A 15,603-nucleotide genomic window follows, 5' to 3' on the forward strand; every position below is an offset into this window, starting at 1 on the left:
TACAAGCAAATAATGAAGCATCTCCTTATTGATTATGATCATGTGAAGTGAAGTCATCAGGAGCAGCGAGAGCCTCCGTGGCTGAACAGACACAGGAAGGAGCGCCGCCTGAAGAAAGTCCAACATTTACACAACAACAAGAAGGCGGCAAAGTACCGCCCACAATGTTTGATTGACAGGTTGATCTGTGTGCAGTGAAGAAATGCCACAACAATCAGCTCTCAGCAACAATGATGGAAACACAACAAGTCTGAAGGAATGAAACACACAATTTAACCCACTGACCCTGAAATGACTTCAGACTATTTCAGTTTACTGAACTCAGCAGTGGAGTCAGAACCATAAACATAAACTCCAGCATAGAGAGGCTGAGTGAATGTGGTCTGGACTCTGTGGAGGAGAGTCATGGTGTCAGAGACGCTGTAGAAGGACAGAATACCTGCACTGTGATCCAGGTACACTCCAACTCTGGAGGACTGAGGACCTGAGACGGGAGTTTGGACACAGTTGTGATAAAAGTTATAACTGTTTGTGTCACAATCTAACCTCCAAGATTTGTCATTTAATCCAAATAAACATTCATGTGAGCTCCCTGCTCTGCTGATATTCTTGTATGCGACTGCTACATAAACTCCTCCTCTCCACTCCACCTCCCAGTAACAACGTCCAGTCAGACTCTCTCTACTCAGGACCTGCCACCAGTAAGTGAATCTGTCTGGGTGACTAGAATAAGACTGTTGTTGACTCACTCTTGTTGCTTTTCTGTTCCCCTCAGATAATACCAGATGTGTGTTTGCTGTGTTTGGATCCAGTGTGATTTCAGATGAATATCTTAAGAAGTCAGCTCTGGTCTCGGGCTCTGGTTGTGGGTTTGACAGTAAAACATCCACTTGAGTCTCTGTCAGTGAGATGTTGGTCCATGTCTCTCTCAGGACGTCCTGTAGTTTGTCTCTGAGCTCTGACACAGCTGCTGTCACATCCTCAAAGTACTTGAGAGGACGGATCTTGATGCTGGATGAGTGTGTAGACTCACTGAGTGCTGACAGTGAGGGGTAGTTGTGTAGAAACTGGTTGTGATCCTCTGTGTGTGAGAGCTTCTTCAGCTCAGCGTCTTTCCTCTTCAGCTCAGTGATCTCCTGCTCCAGCTTCTCCTGAAGCTCTTTGACTCGACTCACTTCAGTTTCCTGCTGGGATCTGACCTGCTGCTTCACATCAGAGCGTCTTTCCTCCATGAGACGGATCAGCTGGGTGAAGATCTTCTCACTGTGCTCCACTGCTTTATCAGCAGAGCCATTGATGGCCTCCACCTCCTGTTGAAGCAGCTTCACATCTTCCTCTCTGTCCTGGATTCTCTGCTGGATGTTGTGTCGACTCCCCTCCAGCTCTCTCTGCCTCTCAGTCCTCTCTGCTGCAGCTGACACTGTGTCGTGGCCTTTATGTTCGTCCACAGGGCAGAGATAACAGATACACTGCTGATCAGTACGACAGAACATCTTCATCACCTCATCGTGACGAGAGCAGATGTTCTCCTGGAGCTTCTCTGACGGCTCCACCAGCTTGTGTTTCTTGAATTGAGCCACAGTATAATGAGGCTGGAGGTGTTTCTCACAGAAAGAAACCAAACAGACCAAACAGGACTTGACAGCTCTCAGTTTCCTCCCAGTGCAGACATCACAGGCCACATCTTCAGGTCCAGCATAGCAGAGATCAGCAGGAGCAGCTTGGAGTCCAGTCTTCTTCAGCTCCTCCACTAAAACTGCTAACATGGTGTTTTTCAGCAGCTCAGGCCTCGGTGTGAAGCTCTTCCTGCACTGAGGGCAGCTGTGGATCCCCTTCTCATCCTCTGTGTCCCAGTGGTCTTTAATACAGTTCTTGCAGTAGCTGTGTCCACAGGGAGTAGCCACCGGATCCTTCAGTAGATCCAAACAGATGGAACAAGAGAAAGTCTCTCGGTCCAGCTGAACTGCTTTCTGCTCCATTTCACCTCTCAGTGTCAACGACCGTCTGAGCTTCACTTCCTGATAACTGAAACTAGTCTGAGCTCTGATCTGAACACGTGTGTTTGTGCAGCGAATGAGGTCTGTCAGCTCAGTTACGCCCATCCACAGACTGTAGATATGAAGGGGAGGGAACAAGGAAATATAGTGACAGAGTGGAGCTGCTGTGTGAGAGGAGGAAGAAGAGGGAGGGCTGATGGAGCTGCGAGTCACTCCAGGACGAGGAGCAGCTCTATCAATCTGAACTTTGCTCCCTCTTTTACAACAGAGCCTCAGTTAAAACCTGCTCCACACTTGAAAACATCAAAGTTTGTAGTTGTAAAATGTTTCTTGGCTCCTCAGGCTTTGCTGATATTTCAGATAAACAGCTGACTGACAGTTGGGAGTGATCTACGGAAGCCCTAAAGGGCCATGCATTCATTCATTTTATGTCCTCTGTTGTCCCGTGATAACGAGTTCATTTCTTTTGTTACATACATGAACATGAGCTCTTCCAGTTCCTCAGTATCAGCCTCGCTGCAGTGATGAGGCCTGCAGTTATTAGTGCATGCTGTCCTTTGTTGACTCCTTGTGGCAAAAGTGTGCTTTCTCCCAGGAGACAGAACAGTGGAGACTCCTGTATCCAGTGTCCCAACCAATCTCCCAGTTTCCTTAATACTTCTTTCCAGAAAGGTAACACCACAGGACATTCCCAAAAGGCCCGAACACTTCCAACACCTTGTGTCTTCTACTAAGCCCGTTCTAAAAAGCTTCACAGGAGTGTAGTAATATCTATGTGTGATTCTGTAATGAGTAAATCTGCTTCTAATATCTCTAGTGGCCCAACCAACCCTGGAAACTATATGATGCCATTTCTCTTTACTTATTTCACATTCTAAATCTCTTTGCCATATTAATGTAAGATTCTCTGTATTCACACTTTGTAATTCTATTATATTTTTGTATAATATTGAAGCTCTATGCATTGTACTTGGCAGATCAACATATTAGATTCCTCTATACTTCTGTTAAGTGGGAACACACTTCACACACTGCTCCTTAGTTGTAGATATTTCCATAATTCACCCCTTCCCTCCAAAAGAAATTGATCTACCAGCTCCTGATATGACTTATATAGATCATCAATCACACATATACCATTCCTCTGCCAAGGATCCCAACAAAATGAGTGTTTACCCATCACGATACGTGGGTTATCCCATATGGAAGAATGTTCCTGCTTGTATTGTGATTTCCCATCAACCTTTTGCACCTCAGACCACTGAGAGTTCTTCAGAATGGGATTTTTTCCCCTCAACCACTTTAATCTGAGAAAGAGCCTGTTTGGTTCTGGAGGGAGCCACCATGTCCATTTCTATCTTTATCCAATCCAGCTGAGAATCGTAGTTAGCCCAGTGCCTCACCAGCTTAGACAATTAGAAAGATACATTATATATTTCTACATTTTCCTGAGTAGTACCTACTGTACAAATTCAACATCTGTGTATTCACTCTATCAAACAAGATGACGAGCAGAAAAACGTCTGAGCTCATCAAGATTTAATATCTTAGATTTTGAAGAGATGAGATGAAATATCTCGTTTTAAAGTTATTCAGTAATTTATATCTTTGAATCTATATTATTAAAATGATCTTTTGTTTTTCTATCAGTCAGGAAATGTTTACATGTTGCAGTTTTCAGATGAAGCAAAACTCAACAACATCATCATTCCCTGAGTTGCAGAACATCTCAGGAGGATCTTTAATAAACATCATATCCCAGTTCACTTTAAACCTGCCAACACACTGAGGCAGACACTTGTCCATCCTAAAGACAAAACACTCAGGCATAGACAGAGAAATGTAGTTTATGGAGAGCACAGATTTGTACAATGGAGAGATAAAACAACCTCTCCATAAACGAGTGGACAACACAGGAGGGCCGACTCCTCATGTCAACACTCTGCTGTCCACTGACATCTGAAGGAGACAAATCGTTCTTTGAGGACAACAATGTGAACATGTTGTCCAGAGAAGACAGACGGTTTGAACGAGGAGTCAAAGAATCCATCTGTGTCAAACTAGAACGACCGTCTTTAAACAGAGGAGGTGACCTCAGACATTACTGATCATCCTCCTACAATGTAGTACTGAGTTCTCTCCCCAGACAGTTTAACAACCAGTCACACCTGGACTCACCTGGACTCACCTGGACTTAGCAACACACATGAAGGCCCACGATGCACCACAGCACGACCTCCGCTCTCGTCTCCTGGACCGTCGGAGTGCTCACGCAATGCAAGTGAATGTGTCGGCCGAGTCTCGGGAGTGATCGTCCCCGTTTTCTGTGTACGTGACATTTTTGACTTTGTCATGAAAATTTGAGGGTTTATTTTTTATGTCCTTCTTTGTCCTTTTTTAAATTTGAAAGTACAGATGTATATTACACTGTGTTGTACGGCCAGTGTCCTAAAGTGAAAACATTCTTAATAAAACTTACTTGACTTGAGTTTCTCGTCCTCTCGTCTGGAGTTTCTGTGGCTGAGCTGAACATTTCCTCCAGATGTCAGTTAGTCAACACTTCATGTCACAGGTCCTCAGGTGTCGTGGTATGTAGGTGGTTCATACCAAGTAACATCTTTCAAATGTCTTTGTAATTACCCCGCAGTTATCACACATTTATCAGCTTTTCATCAGTTTCTATCACTTCAGCAGCTCAGTCCAACTGAAAATGTATTTTTTCATATTTAACCTTCATAAATTGCTTATTAAAGATCAATAAAACCTCTCAATCAAGAATAAAGTGACCAGGGGCGGACTGGGGGGGAAAAGTGGCCCGGGAGTCATTGACAGACCGGCCCACTTCATGCGCGGTGTTGGCAGCCAGCCGGAAACACAAGTTTCATGTACCTTGATGAAAAAAACTGCATTTGATGTTGTTTTGGACCAGAATCATGTAGTAATCATCAACCTGAACCCTTAAGTAGCCTACAATAAAACAGCAGTATAGTGATTTTACAGCATGTAGTAATTTTAATGCAAACAGGTCATTGATACAATAACATTTGGCTGACTAATTTGCCAGGCTGTTAGAACTGAATGACACTGACTGTCTATACCATGAGTAAACCACTAGGGGGCAACATAATTACAACAATAAGCCCATTTCAATAAAATTGTTATTTAAAAATAGATAAAAAACAAAGCTAACTATATAGTATGTAAAAACTTAACCCAGAACATTTATGAAAACGAAAACTAAACTGAAAATAGCAAACTGACATTTGAAAACTAAAAACTTGAAATGTGAAAAATCCTGGCAAGCCCACCAGCTTGGACATTCACTTGGTTCACTCGAGAACCTTTCCTGTCTTTACCTTTTATTGGTAATTTGTCAGTCAGTCAGTCAGCGCTTATGGAGGAGGCTGGGTTGAAGTGGTTGGTGTTGACAATCTGGGGGTCACAGTCCTCTCTGGAACACATGCTGGCCTATATGGGTTAGGGACAAAAAATGTTACTTAAGTTACAATATCCTTTAATTGCTAGTTCAATAGTCTACAATGATAAGACATTTACTAATGTAAATGTAAGTCAGACAGTTATAAAAACATAAGTATTAATGACCATATAGTATTACCTTACTGAATTTGTAACATCTTTGTAACAACAACTGGTTGAGCAGCCATGAGGATAAAAGTCTCCAGCTGTGGTTGAGAGAGAGACAGACAAGGATAACTAAACAACATGTTTTTTGTTATAGTTATTTAACCTTTATTCAACCAGATGAAAACAACTGAGATTGAAATCTCTTTATCAGTGGTGACCTGGCCAAGAAAGCTAAGCGTTACATGAAGTTATAAATTAAGTAAAAAAACAAGGATCAGAGTAACAACTACCATCTACACAAACCACTGAAACTGCACTATCAACAAAGTATAAAGATGGCAGTATTTCATATTAGTGCATGAGTTAGTGCATATGGCTAAAAAGCAAACAAGCCAAACAAGCATTATTGTCATCAGCCTTACCTTAACAATAACAGTGCTTTGTCTGGGATCCTCTCCTCTGTTCACAGCTGGATTATCTTCAATCTAGATAAGATTAGTATTGTTAATTATGCTAGTTAACCAATGCAACAACATCATCATCAGTAAATATTCAAAAGAAATAGTTTAATATCATTACAGTATGTACATGACATGATGTAAGGATATTAAGCCAGACACATACATATTAGGGCTGCACAATTTATCATATTTTCATTGTGATCAAGATAATGACATACACACTAAGTATAGCCAAGACAAACTGAACCTAAATAAATAAATAAGTTAATGAAGACGTGGTAATAAATTATACCTTGTAGCCTCAAATTATTACTTAATGACCTGTATCTTTTGTGCACATCAGCACATTATTTATGTTCTTCCCCATGACCACTGTTGGGCTCCATACATGTTTATTTATCATAAGTCACATCTTTATTGCACATTGCAGTTTTTCCTCATTTCGTGCAGGCCTATGACACACTCTGGAATATTATTACTGAGTGAAGTGGTGTCTGTCTGATGATGATGATCCCATGTAGGATGGGCCACGTACAGACACATAAATAAACTATTCATTCATTTATACTCGTTTAGTATTAGAGTCAATTCAAAGACAGTAAGAGGTTGATTTCAACCAGACGATAACATTATCTATAGGCAGGTTGACAAATACAGGAAACATCTGGTCAGTGAATGGCGCTCATTTTGGACTCCATATGCTAGCTAACACTAGGCTAGGCACTTCGCGGAAATAACTAACGTTAGCCAAATGAGCATTTTCACCTAAAGCATCATCAAGTTCCAAACACAACTTACCATTATTATATCACTGGGTCTTTGACTGGGCTCGGGAGGCCGCTTTGTTTCGTGCTCTGCATCCTTGCTGGACTCAGGTGCGTGTATGGAAATATCCAGCTGTCGAAGCTCACCGCTGCTAACGCTGCTAGTGCTGGGTATGGCAACATCATCAGATTCTTGTCTGGTGGTGATGGCTAAATCCGAACGACAAATAGGTCCGTCATTTTCTGACTTGTGGCTGCAACTTCCTCGAGGGATTACTTTTTTTTTTTTACCCCTAAAGCTTTTCTGCACCACCTTTGCATTTTTGGGCTTGTTTTTTATTCTCCATCTGCCCGGACAGCGCTGGCTCTCAATCCACCAAAGCGGTCTTGCACCGTTAGCGCAGTGTGATTGACAAGTGACAGCTGCAACAGCCTGAGGAAATGGGTGGGACTTACCCACATGGACGAAAAGTGATTGGCTATCAGCATAGGCAGTGATACGTGAACACAGGTATAGCCTATCACAACAATAGCCGCCCGACCCAGCCCCGCAGCGGACCAAAACTCTGTTGGCCGTTGCGATAAACTTTTTTCCCCCTTTTCTTTTTCTTTTTGACATGGCCCACCGGCCACCGGCCCACCGGGGAAATCCCCGGTGTCCCCGTACGCCAGTCCGCCCTTGAAAGTGACCGATCTACAGTTGTAAAGTCTAAAGGTGCAGTATGTAAGAATCAGCTGAGGAGAGTGTTTGTGCACCTGGTTGTTGGACCGGAGCAGGTTGTTGCTAGCTGGTTAGCATGCTAACGTCAGTGTATCACAACATCACAATTTGTTACTGTTTCATGTTTCAACTAAAGTTCTTAAATAATGCAGCTTTAATTCCATAACTGCCCGTTTAGGCCTGATAATCATAATAATAATAATGATTATAATAATGCCTCTGCACTGAAGTTAAAGGAGCACTCTGTAGTTTTGGAGAAGATTTACAATATTTACATTATTAATGAGGTAATAATACAAACTTTGTTAGTCAGCTGCTTTGTCAGCAACTCTGTTTTACTGTGAAGCTCCAGAAATGTTCTGTGGACGACGACACTTCACCTGACTTTATATCATCACGAGGAGGAGAGGAGGACTTCATAAATCTGCTTACAAATCCTCAAAGAAAAAACGCTCCTCACATGTGCAGAACTTGCCTTAGAAAAATCATGTTTTTAGTTGTCTTCAGTATCACAGTGATCCAGTGATAGTTTTAGAGAATTTTATGATGTTTTTTAAGTTTTAGTCCCCAGATACACCCGATTTTCCATCCGCATGGAGGGAGGAGATAATGACTGGATGTGTGTTTTTAAGTGAACTGTTCCTTTAACTGATAAAACAGTAAAAATCATAAGAGACTGTGACTGGATGGTGAGATCAGCTCAGCTGTAACCTCTGCTACAGAAGCTCTGCAGACATGAGGACACAGAGAGGTTGAAATCCAAACTGACAATCTCACTTCCTGTTTTTGATCAGGAATACGAGCTGAATGCCGCCATCTAGTGTCTTAAGATCGTAGTCGCAACAGCAAAAAGGTAATTCCAGCAGTCGGGTTGCCAGGTTTGGACAGGGCAGGAGGTTTGAGCCGCCTCCGTTTCCTCCGTTTACTGGGTGTGGAGGTCGATGGGTCACGATCAGTATTCTCATATCTAGGATCAACGTGATATAATGAAAATAAGTATAGCGGAGGAGTTTGACCGGCAGGTAACGTTAGCTAAGTTAGCAAGCGAGTTAGCTTACCGATCCAGGAGAAAGTTCGCCATTTCCGCGTGTTTTGATGCCGTGGAAATCCTTTACCTGAGTCCATCGAGCGTATGCTTCACCGATATTTACTCTGGTTTTTGCTCTTCTCCGGTCACTCAGCTGCTGGGACAGATAACGCACCGTTCGCTGGGGCTCTGAAGAGCTTGCAGACTCCGCCATTTTACCCAGTGTCAGCCGAGCTGTGCCGAGCATTGCTGAGGTTGCGAAATTGGCAACCTGCAATGCCGGCCGCTATTTGGCTGGTACGATGTAAACAGGAAGTCATTGTCGAACCCGTCAAAATTTCTTAAATTATTTATTTCAGACTAGATATAATTTTTCAAGGAAACGCATTACTTTTAATCTGCGCCCCTCTAAACACCCCGTGGATGTATTATTTTTGAAAAAATATAGCTTTAATAAGCATATTACATATTCAACCTTTAAACATTTTCTTATAGAATCAAACGTCTGTTGAACTTTTCAACTTCTTTTTGTTTAAAAATCATGAAGAAATTAAACTTTTTAAAGAGAAATCCAACGTTCTCTCTTGTGTGTTTTGTTGATTGATACATTTTTTACAGCGTGTCTGATCCAGGTTCTTGTGTTCAGGGTTGTATTTGGCTCAAGTGAAGCAGAGAGCTGCTGCCTGAAACTCAAACATTTATATTCATATTTGACATTTATATTTAACATTTATATTTAACATTTATACCGTAATCTTTATGGTTTAGCTTTACCAATATCTAATGTTACCACAGCCAGCTGCTGCTGCTAACCAGCAATGAGTTACAACATCACAACACACTTTTAAAACAATGAGTGCTAACAAAGCTAGCCTGACAGCTATCAGTGCTAGCAAAGGCTACGTTGGTTGTTTACGTTTAATATAATAATATTATCTCATTTTTTCTTTATCACATGCTGCCTTGTAAGATTGCTTTATTTTGTATATTTTTGTTGTATATATGTCTTTTTACATTGTTGGCAGAATGTAGTGGAGTGGAAGTACAACAGAGCAGAAAATGGAAATACTGGAGTAAAATACAGGAACTGCAGCCAAACTTCAGCTAATGAACTCTCATGTTAGTTTGACATGTTCTCCGTCAGCTCTGTATGAAACCCTGAATGAAGACGAGGAGAAAAGACTTTGTTCATGTTTGTTTATTCATGATTTAAAGCTTCAGTTTGTTCACACGTCCCGTCAGTAAAGTCTGTTAAAGCACTCTTGTTCAGTGATTTCATGATCAGATTGACTTCATCCACACAATCAGTGTGTTGGAGCAGAATCTCAGCTATGTACAAGCAAATAATGAAGCATCTCCTTATTGATTATGATCATGTGAAGTGAAGTCATCAGGAGCAGCGAGAGCCTCCGTGGCTGAACAGACACAGGAAGGAGCGCCGCCTGAAGAAAGTCCAACATTTACACAACAACAAGAAGGCGGCAAAGTACCGCCCACAATGTTTGATTGACAGGTTGATCTGTGTGCAGTGAAGAAATGCCACAACAATCAGCTCTCAGCAACAATGATGGAAACACAACAAGTCTGAAGGAATGAAACACACAATTTAACCCACTGACCCTGAAATGACTTCAGTCTATTTCAGTTTACTGAACTCAGCAGTGGATTCATAACAAACACAAACTCCAGCATAGAGAGGCTGAGTGAATGTGGTCTGGACTCTGTGGAGGAGAGTCATGGTGTCAGAGACGCTGTAGAAGGACAGAATACCTGCACTGTGATCCAGGTACACTCCAACTCTGGAGGACTGAGGACCTGAGACGAGAGTTTGGACTTTGTTGTGATAAAAGTTATAACTGTTTGTGGAACAATTTAACATCCAAGATTTGTCATTGAATCCAAATACACATTCATGTGAGTACCCTGCTCTGCTGATATTCTTGTATGCGACTGCTACACTAACTGCTCCTCTCCACTCCACCTCCCAGTAACAACGTCCAGTCAGACTCTCTCTACTCAGGACCTGATAATACCAGTCAGTGAATCTGTCTGGGTGACTAGAATAAGACTGTTGTTGACTCGTGAATGTTGCTTTTCTGTTCCCCTCAGATAATAACAGCCATGTGTTTGCTGTGTTTGGATCCAGTGTGATTTCACGTGAATATCTTAAGAAGTCAGCTCTGGTCTCGGGCTCTGGTTGTGGGTTTGACAGTAAAACATCCACTTGAGTCTCTGTCAGTGAGATGTTGGTCCATGTCTCTCTCAGGACGTCCTGTAGTTTGTCTCTGAGCTCTGACACAGCTGCTGTCACATCCTCAAAGTACTTGAGAGGACGGATCTTGATGCTGGATGAGTGTGTAGACTCACTGAGTGCTGACAGTGAGGGGTAGTTGTGTAGAAACTGGTTGTGATCCTCTGTGTGTGAGAGCTTCTTCAGCTCAGCGTCTTTCCTCTTCAGCTCAGTGATCTCCTGCTCCAGCTTCTCCTGAAGCTCTTTGACTCGACTCACTTCAGTTTCCTGCTGGGATCTGACCTGCTGCTTCACATCAGAGCGTCTTTCCTCCATGAGACGGATCAGCTGGGTGAAGATCTTCTCACTGTGCTCCACTGCTTTATCAGCAGAGCCATTGATGGCCTCCACCTCCTGTTGAAGCAGCTTCACATCTTCCTCTCTGTCCTGGATTCTCTGCTGGATGTTGTGTCGACTCCCCTCCAGCTCTCTCTGCCTCTCAGTCCTCTCTGCTGCAGCTGACACTGTGTCGTGGCCTTTATGTTCGTCCACAGAGCAGAGATAACAGATACACTGCTGATCAGTACGACAGAACATCTTCATCACCTCATCGTGACGAGAGCAGATGTTCTCCTGGAGCTTCTCTGACGGCTCCACCAGCTTGTGTTTCTTTAAAAAAGCTGCTTCATAATGAGGCTGGAGGTGTTTCTCACAGTAAGAGGCTGGACAGGATAAACAGGACTTGACTGCTCTCAGTTTCCTCCCAGTGCAGACATCACAGGCCACATCTTCAGGTCCAGCATAGCAGAGATCAGCAGGAGCAGCTTGGAGTCCAGTCTTCTTCAGCTCCTCCACTAAAACTGCTAACATGGTGTTTTTCAGCAGCTCAGGCCTCGGTGTGAAGCTCTTCCTGCACTGAGGGCAGCTGTGGATCCCCTTCTCATCCTCTGTGTCCCAGTGGTCTTTAATACAGTTCTTGCAGTAGCTGTGTCCACAGGGAGTAGCCACCGGATCCTTCAGTAGATCCAAACAGATGGAACAAGAGAAAGTCTCTCGGTCCAGCTGAACTGCTTTCTGCTCCATTTCACCTCTCAGTGTCAACGACCGTCTGAGCTTCACTTCCTGATAACTGAAACTAGTCTGAGCTCTGATCTGAACACGTGTGTTTGTGCAGCGAATGAGGTCTGTCAGCTCAGTTACGCCCATCCACAGACTGTAGATATGAAGGGGAGGGAACAAGGAAATATAGTGACAGAGTGGAGCTGCTGTGTGAGAGGAGGAAGAAGAGGGAGGGCTGATGGAGCTGTGAGTCACTCCAGGACGAGGAGCAGCTCTGTCAATCTGAACTTTGTTGTTTTACTATGTTGAGGTCTCACCTGTAACTCCACCTGGCCTCTCCCTGATGCAGCACACTAATGAAATAACACATGATGCCAGCCTGACATTAACTTTGTACGATGCATTACCTGCTGTACATAAGCAGTCAAACATATGCAGTAAAACATTTAGTATAGCACCATGTCAAATTTACCTGTAGCCCTGAATCTTCCCTATATGAGCTACAACCTGTCCGGGGTTCCTCTGTCACCTGATCAATAAAATAGTGATGCTATGAGCAGTGACACAGCACGACTCAAACCTCCAAGGAGATCAGTAGTATTCACTAGGCCTACTTTTAATATTACAACTAGCTCACATGTTAAATTAAATGAACCACCGTGTCCTTATTGAAGTCCACCTGCTGCTGTGACCCTGCCACTCCACCCTGTCTGATAAATCTAATCAATCACCATTAAGAGTGAGAAAACGGTTGGAAACAATGTTTTGTGTCATGGCCTGGGTTGTGTTTGATTTATTCTTTGGTTATGTTTTGTTGTGCACTTTGTTTTTTTCTGCTTGTCTCCACTGTTTCACCTGCAGTGCTGGAGGGTGGCGGAGGCGGAGTTGACCTACTTTCGCAAGTGCAGCGAGGCACACCTGGTTTCTATCTCCACCTAATCAACCTCACAATAAAAGAAGGCTCTGACTCAACTCCTGTGCCAGATAATTCCGTCTCATTGGTAGAGCCAGTCGTGTGCTCAGAGCCGGCCCTGGGCATAGGCAGTATAGTGAAACGCTATGGGCGCTGTCATCCACGGGGGGCAGTGATGTGCGGGAGGGGGCCAATTGTTGAAAAACGCACGCTAAAGTGCCCTCCTGGTTGGCAAAACACACTAAACTGCCCCCTTGGCTGGTTAAAACATGATAAAGTGCCCTCGTGGGAGCCAAAACGCAGCTAAAGTGCCCTTCTTTCCGCCCCTGCCCTTCAAAAAGTCTGTGCACGCCACTGGCGGGGGGCACCGAAAACAGGGGGAGAAAAAAATTATAATGATAAAAATTTTAAATATGAGTATATATACAGTATATATGTATATATATATATATTAACAGTGCCATTGCTTCCAATATTTTGAAATGTTATATAAGCCCACAGCAATATAACGTCATGGCAAGGACTATTATTTAACGGAGAGGCCTTTTTTCTGGTTCCCGGTTCTCTGCACTGTACCTGTCCTCTGTGAGGGGGGTCGAGAGGCGAGCTGCCTGAATCTGACCGGACTGAGACCCCAAGACCAAGAGAGAGATTTACTGATACTGTAGCAGAACCACAAGGTCCAAAAGACTGAAACCATCCAGCACCCAGTGAAGGAAAAGAAGGAAAGAAGAGGAAGGAAAACGTGAAGAAGATAGAGGTACAGTAACGTCAATGTGATGAAGTGAATTAAATTAATAGTTCAATGATCGTTGTTGGAGCAGAGTGTTAGCCTGCTAGCTTACTTCGGACGATAGCAGCATCATTTAATAATCAATAATTAGCCGAGTCGACGTGTGTTAATGTTACTCCACCTTAAATTCATCAGGGACGTTTGGAAAGTTAACGTTAGACCTGTTCAGGTGTTATTACAGGTGTCTTTCCTGCTTGTATGTCAGTTAAATGCTGTTAGTTTTCCATCCCCTTTGTAATAGTGTAGTTGTAAACCTTTGGTTTATTGTGTCACAGTTTATGTTTGTTAAAGTTACATCAGTGTTAAAGTGCAGTTAGAGTGTATTACTGTTAATACTCCACACCTTAGCTTTCACATATCATTCACAGGTGAAATATAAACACTGCACTTGTATTCTGGTTAGACTGTATTGCTTTTCAATGACAATAAAGTTGAATGAATCTCATCACATGTCCATTATTGGTCTATATTAGTCTTATGTATGGCACACACCAATCTGTTTTTTTATTATTTTTGATTAAAATGTAACATGCAGTGGTCACATATACTCTCTTCTCTCTTCAGATGCATTTAACATATTTCAGCACCAGCAGCCCAGTGACACAGCATCAGGTGCTCCTGTCCTCTACCTCAGCACAGCAGAGAGACACAGCATCAGGTGCTCCTGTCCTCTACCTCAGCACAGCAGAGTGACACAGCATCAGGTGCTCCTGTCCTCTACCTCAGCACAGCAGAGTGACACAGCATCAGGTGCTCCTGTCCTCTACCTCAGCACAGCAGAGAGACACAGCATCAGGTGCTCCTGTCCTCTACCTCAGCACAGCAGAGTGACACAGCATCAGGTGCTCCTGTCCTCTACCTCAGCACAGCAGAGTGACACAGCATCAGGTGCTCCTGTCCTCTACCTCAGCACAGCAGAGAGACACAGCATCAGGTGCTCCTGTCCTCTACCTCAGCACAGCAGAGAGACACAGCATCAGGTGCTCCTGTCCTCTACCTCAGCACAGCAGAGTGACACAGCATCAGGTGCTCCTGTCCTCTACCTCAGCACAGCAGAGTGACACAGCATCAGGTGCTCCTGTCCTCTACCTCAGCACAGCAGAGTGACACAGCATCAGGTGCTCCTGTCCTCTACCTCAGCACAGCAGAGTGACACAGCATCAGGTGCTCCTGTCCTCTACCTCAGCACAGCAGAGAGACACAGCATCAGGTGCTCCTGTCCTCTACCTCAGCACAGCAGAGTGACACAGCATCATGTGCTCCTGTCCTCTACCTCAGCACAGCAGAGAGACACAGCATCAGGTGCTCCTGTCCTCTACCTCAGCACAGCAGAGAGACACAGCATCAGGTGCTCCTGTCCTCTACCTCAGCACAGCAGAGAGACACAGCATCAGGTGTTCCTGTCCTCTACCTCAGCACAGCAGAGAGACACAGCATCAGGTGCTCCTGTCCTCTACCTCAGCACAGCAGAGAGACACAGCATCAGGACTAAAAGCTGACTGGACATCTCTTCTAACTGACAAAGTGAGATGAGAGTTAGTTCACAGAGGACCAGTTCAAATAAAATAAAATAAAAAGCAGTTACACATTTCCCAAAAACAAAGATGGGAGAGTGTCAGCATGACTTTTGTAACAGAGTCTTAGTCAATGCTGAACAAATCAAAAGAAGCTGGCTGATGTACTCAAACAGAAATGATAGCTTGCACTGCTTCTGCTGCTAAATGTTTTCTCCAAAAGAATACAGACTTAATAAAGAAGGACTGAAGGACTGGAACAATGCAAGCCACTTGCTGAAGGTCCATGAGGATAGCCAGGAGCACAATACCCACATGGCTACATGGAAGGAGATGGAGGTCGTTTTGCAAAGCGGCTGACGATAGATAAGAGAGAGACGACACTCTGAGGCTGAGAGATAATATGTTTGCACAATGTCTTATTTATATTGTATTTTTATCACTTGTTTCTTTCCTCAGTTTTTATTTGGTGTGACTTAAAACAAATAAAATCTTGAATATATATATGCAGTTTCTGTGTGAGTATTTTGACTGCGATG

General features: G+C 43.5%; 1 protein-coding gene across 1 annotated transcript; it reads right to left on the reverse strand.

Moving 5' to 3' along the window:
- Positions 1-302: 302 nt before the first annotated feature.
- LOC115582203 (uncharacterized) lies at positions 303-11,868 on the reverse strand. Its single transcript, XM_030418019.1, has 2 exons — positions 10,195-11,868; positions 303-2,042 (listed from the first exon to the last, which is right to left on the reverse strand). Exons 1-2 carry the CDS (start codon positions 11,866-11,868, stop codon positions 303-305), a joined length of 3,414 nt encoding a protein of 1,137 aa, XP_030273879.1.
- Positions 11,869-15,603: the final 3,735 nt, after the last annotated feature.

This window comes from Sparus aurata, chromosome 5 (genome assembly GCF_900880675.1).
Source record: "Sparus aurata chromosome 5, fSpaAur1.1, whole genome shotgun sequence".
In the NCBI taxonomy this organism is placed as follows: domain Eukaryota; kingdom Metazoa; phylum Chordata; class Actinopteri; order Spariformes; family Sparidae; genus Sparus; species Sparus aurata.

Coding starts and splice junctions, on each gene's coding strand:
- LOC115582203 (XM_030418019.1), bottom strand. CDS start 11,868: ATGGAGCAGAAAGCAGTTCAGCTGGACCGAGAGACTTTCTCTTGTTCC. Junction 2,043..10,194: donor CTGAGTTCAGTAAACTGAAA/TAGACTGAAGTC, acceptor GTTCAGATCAGA/GCTCAGACTAGTTTCAGTTA.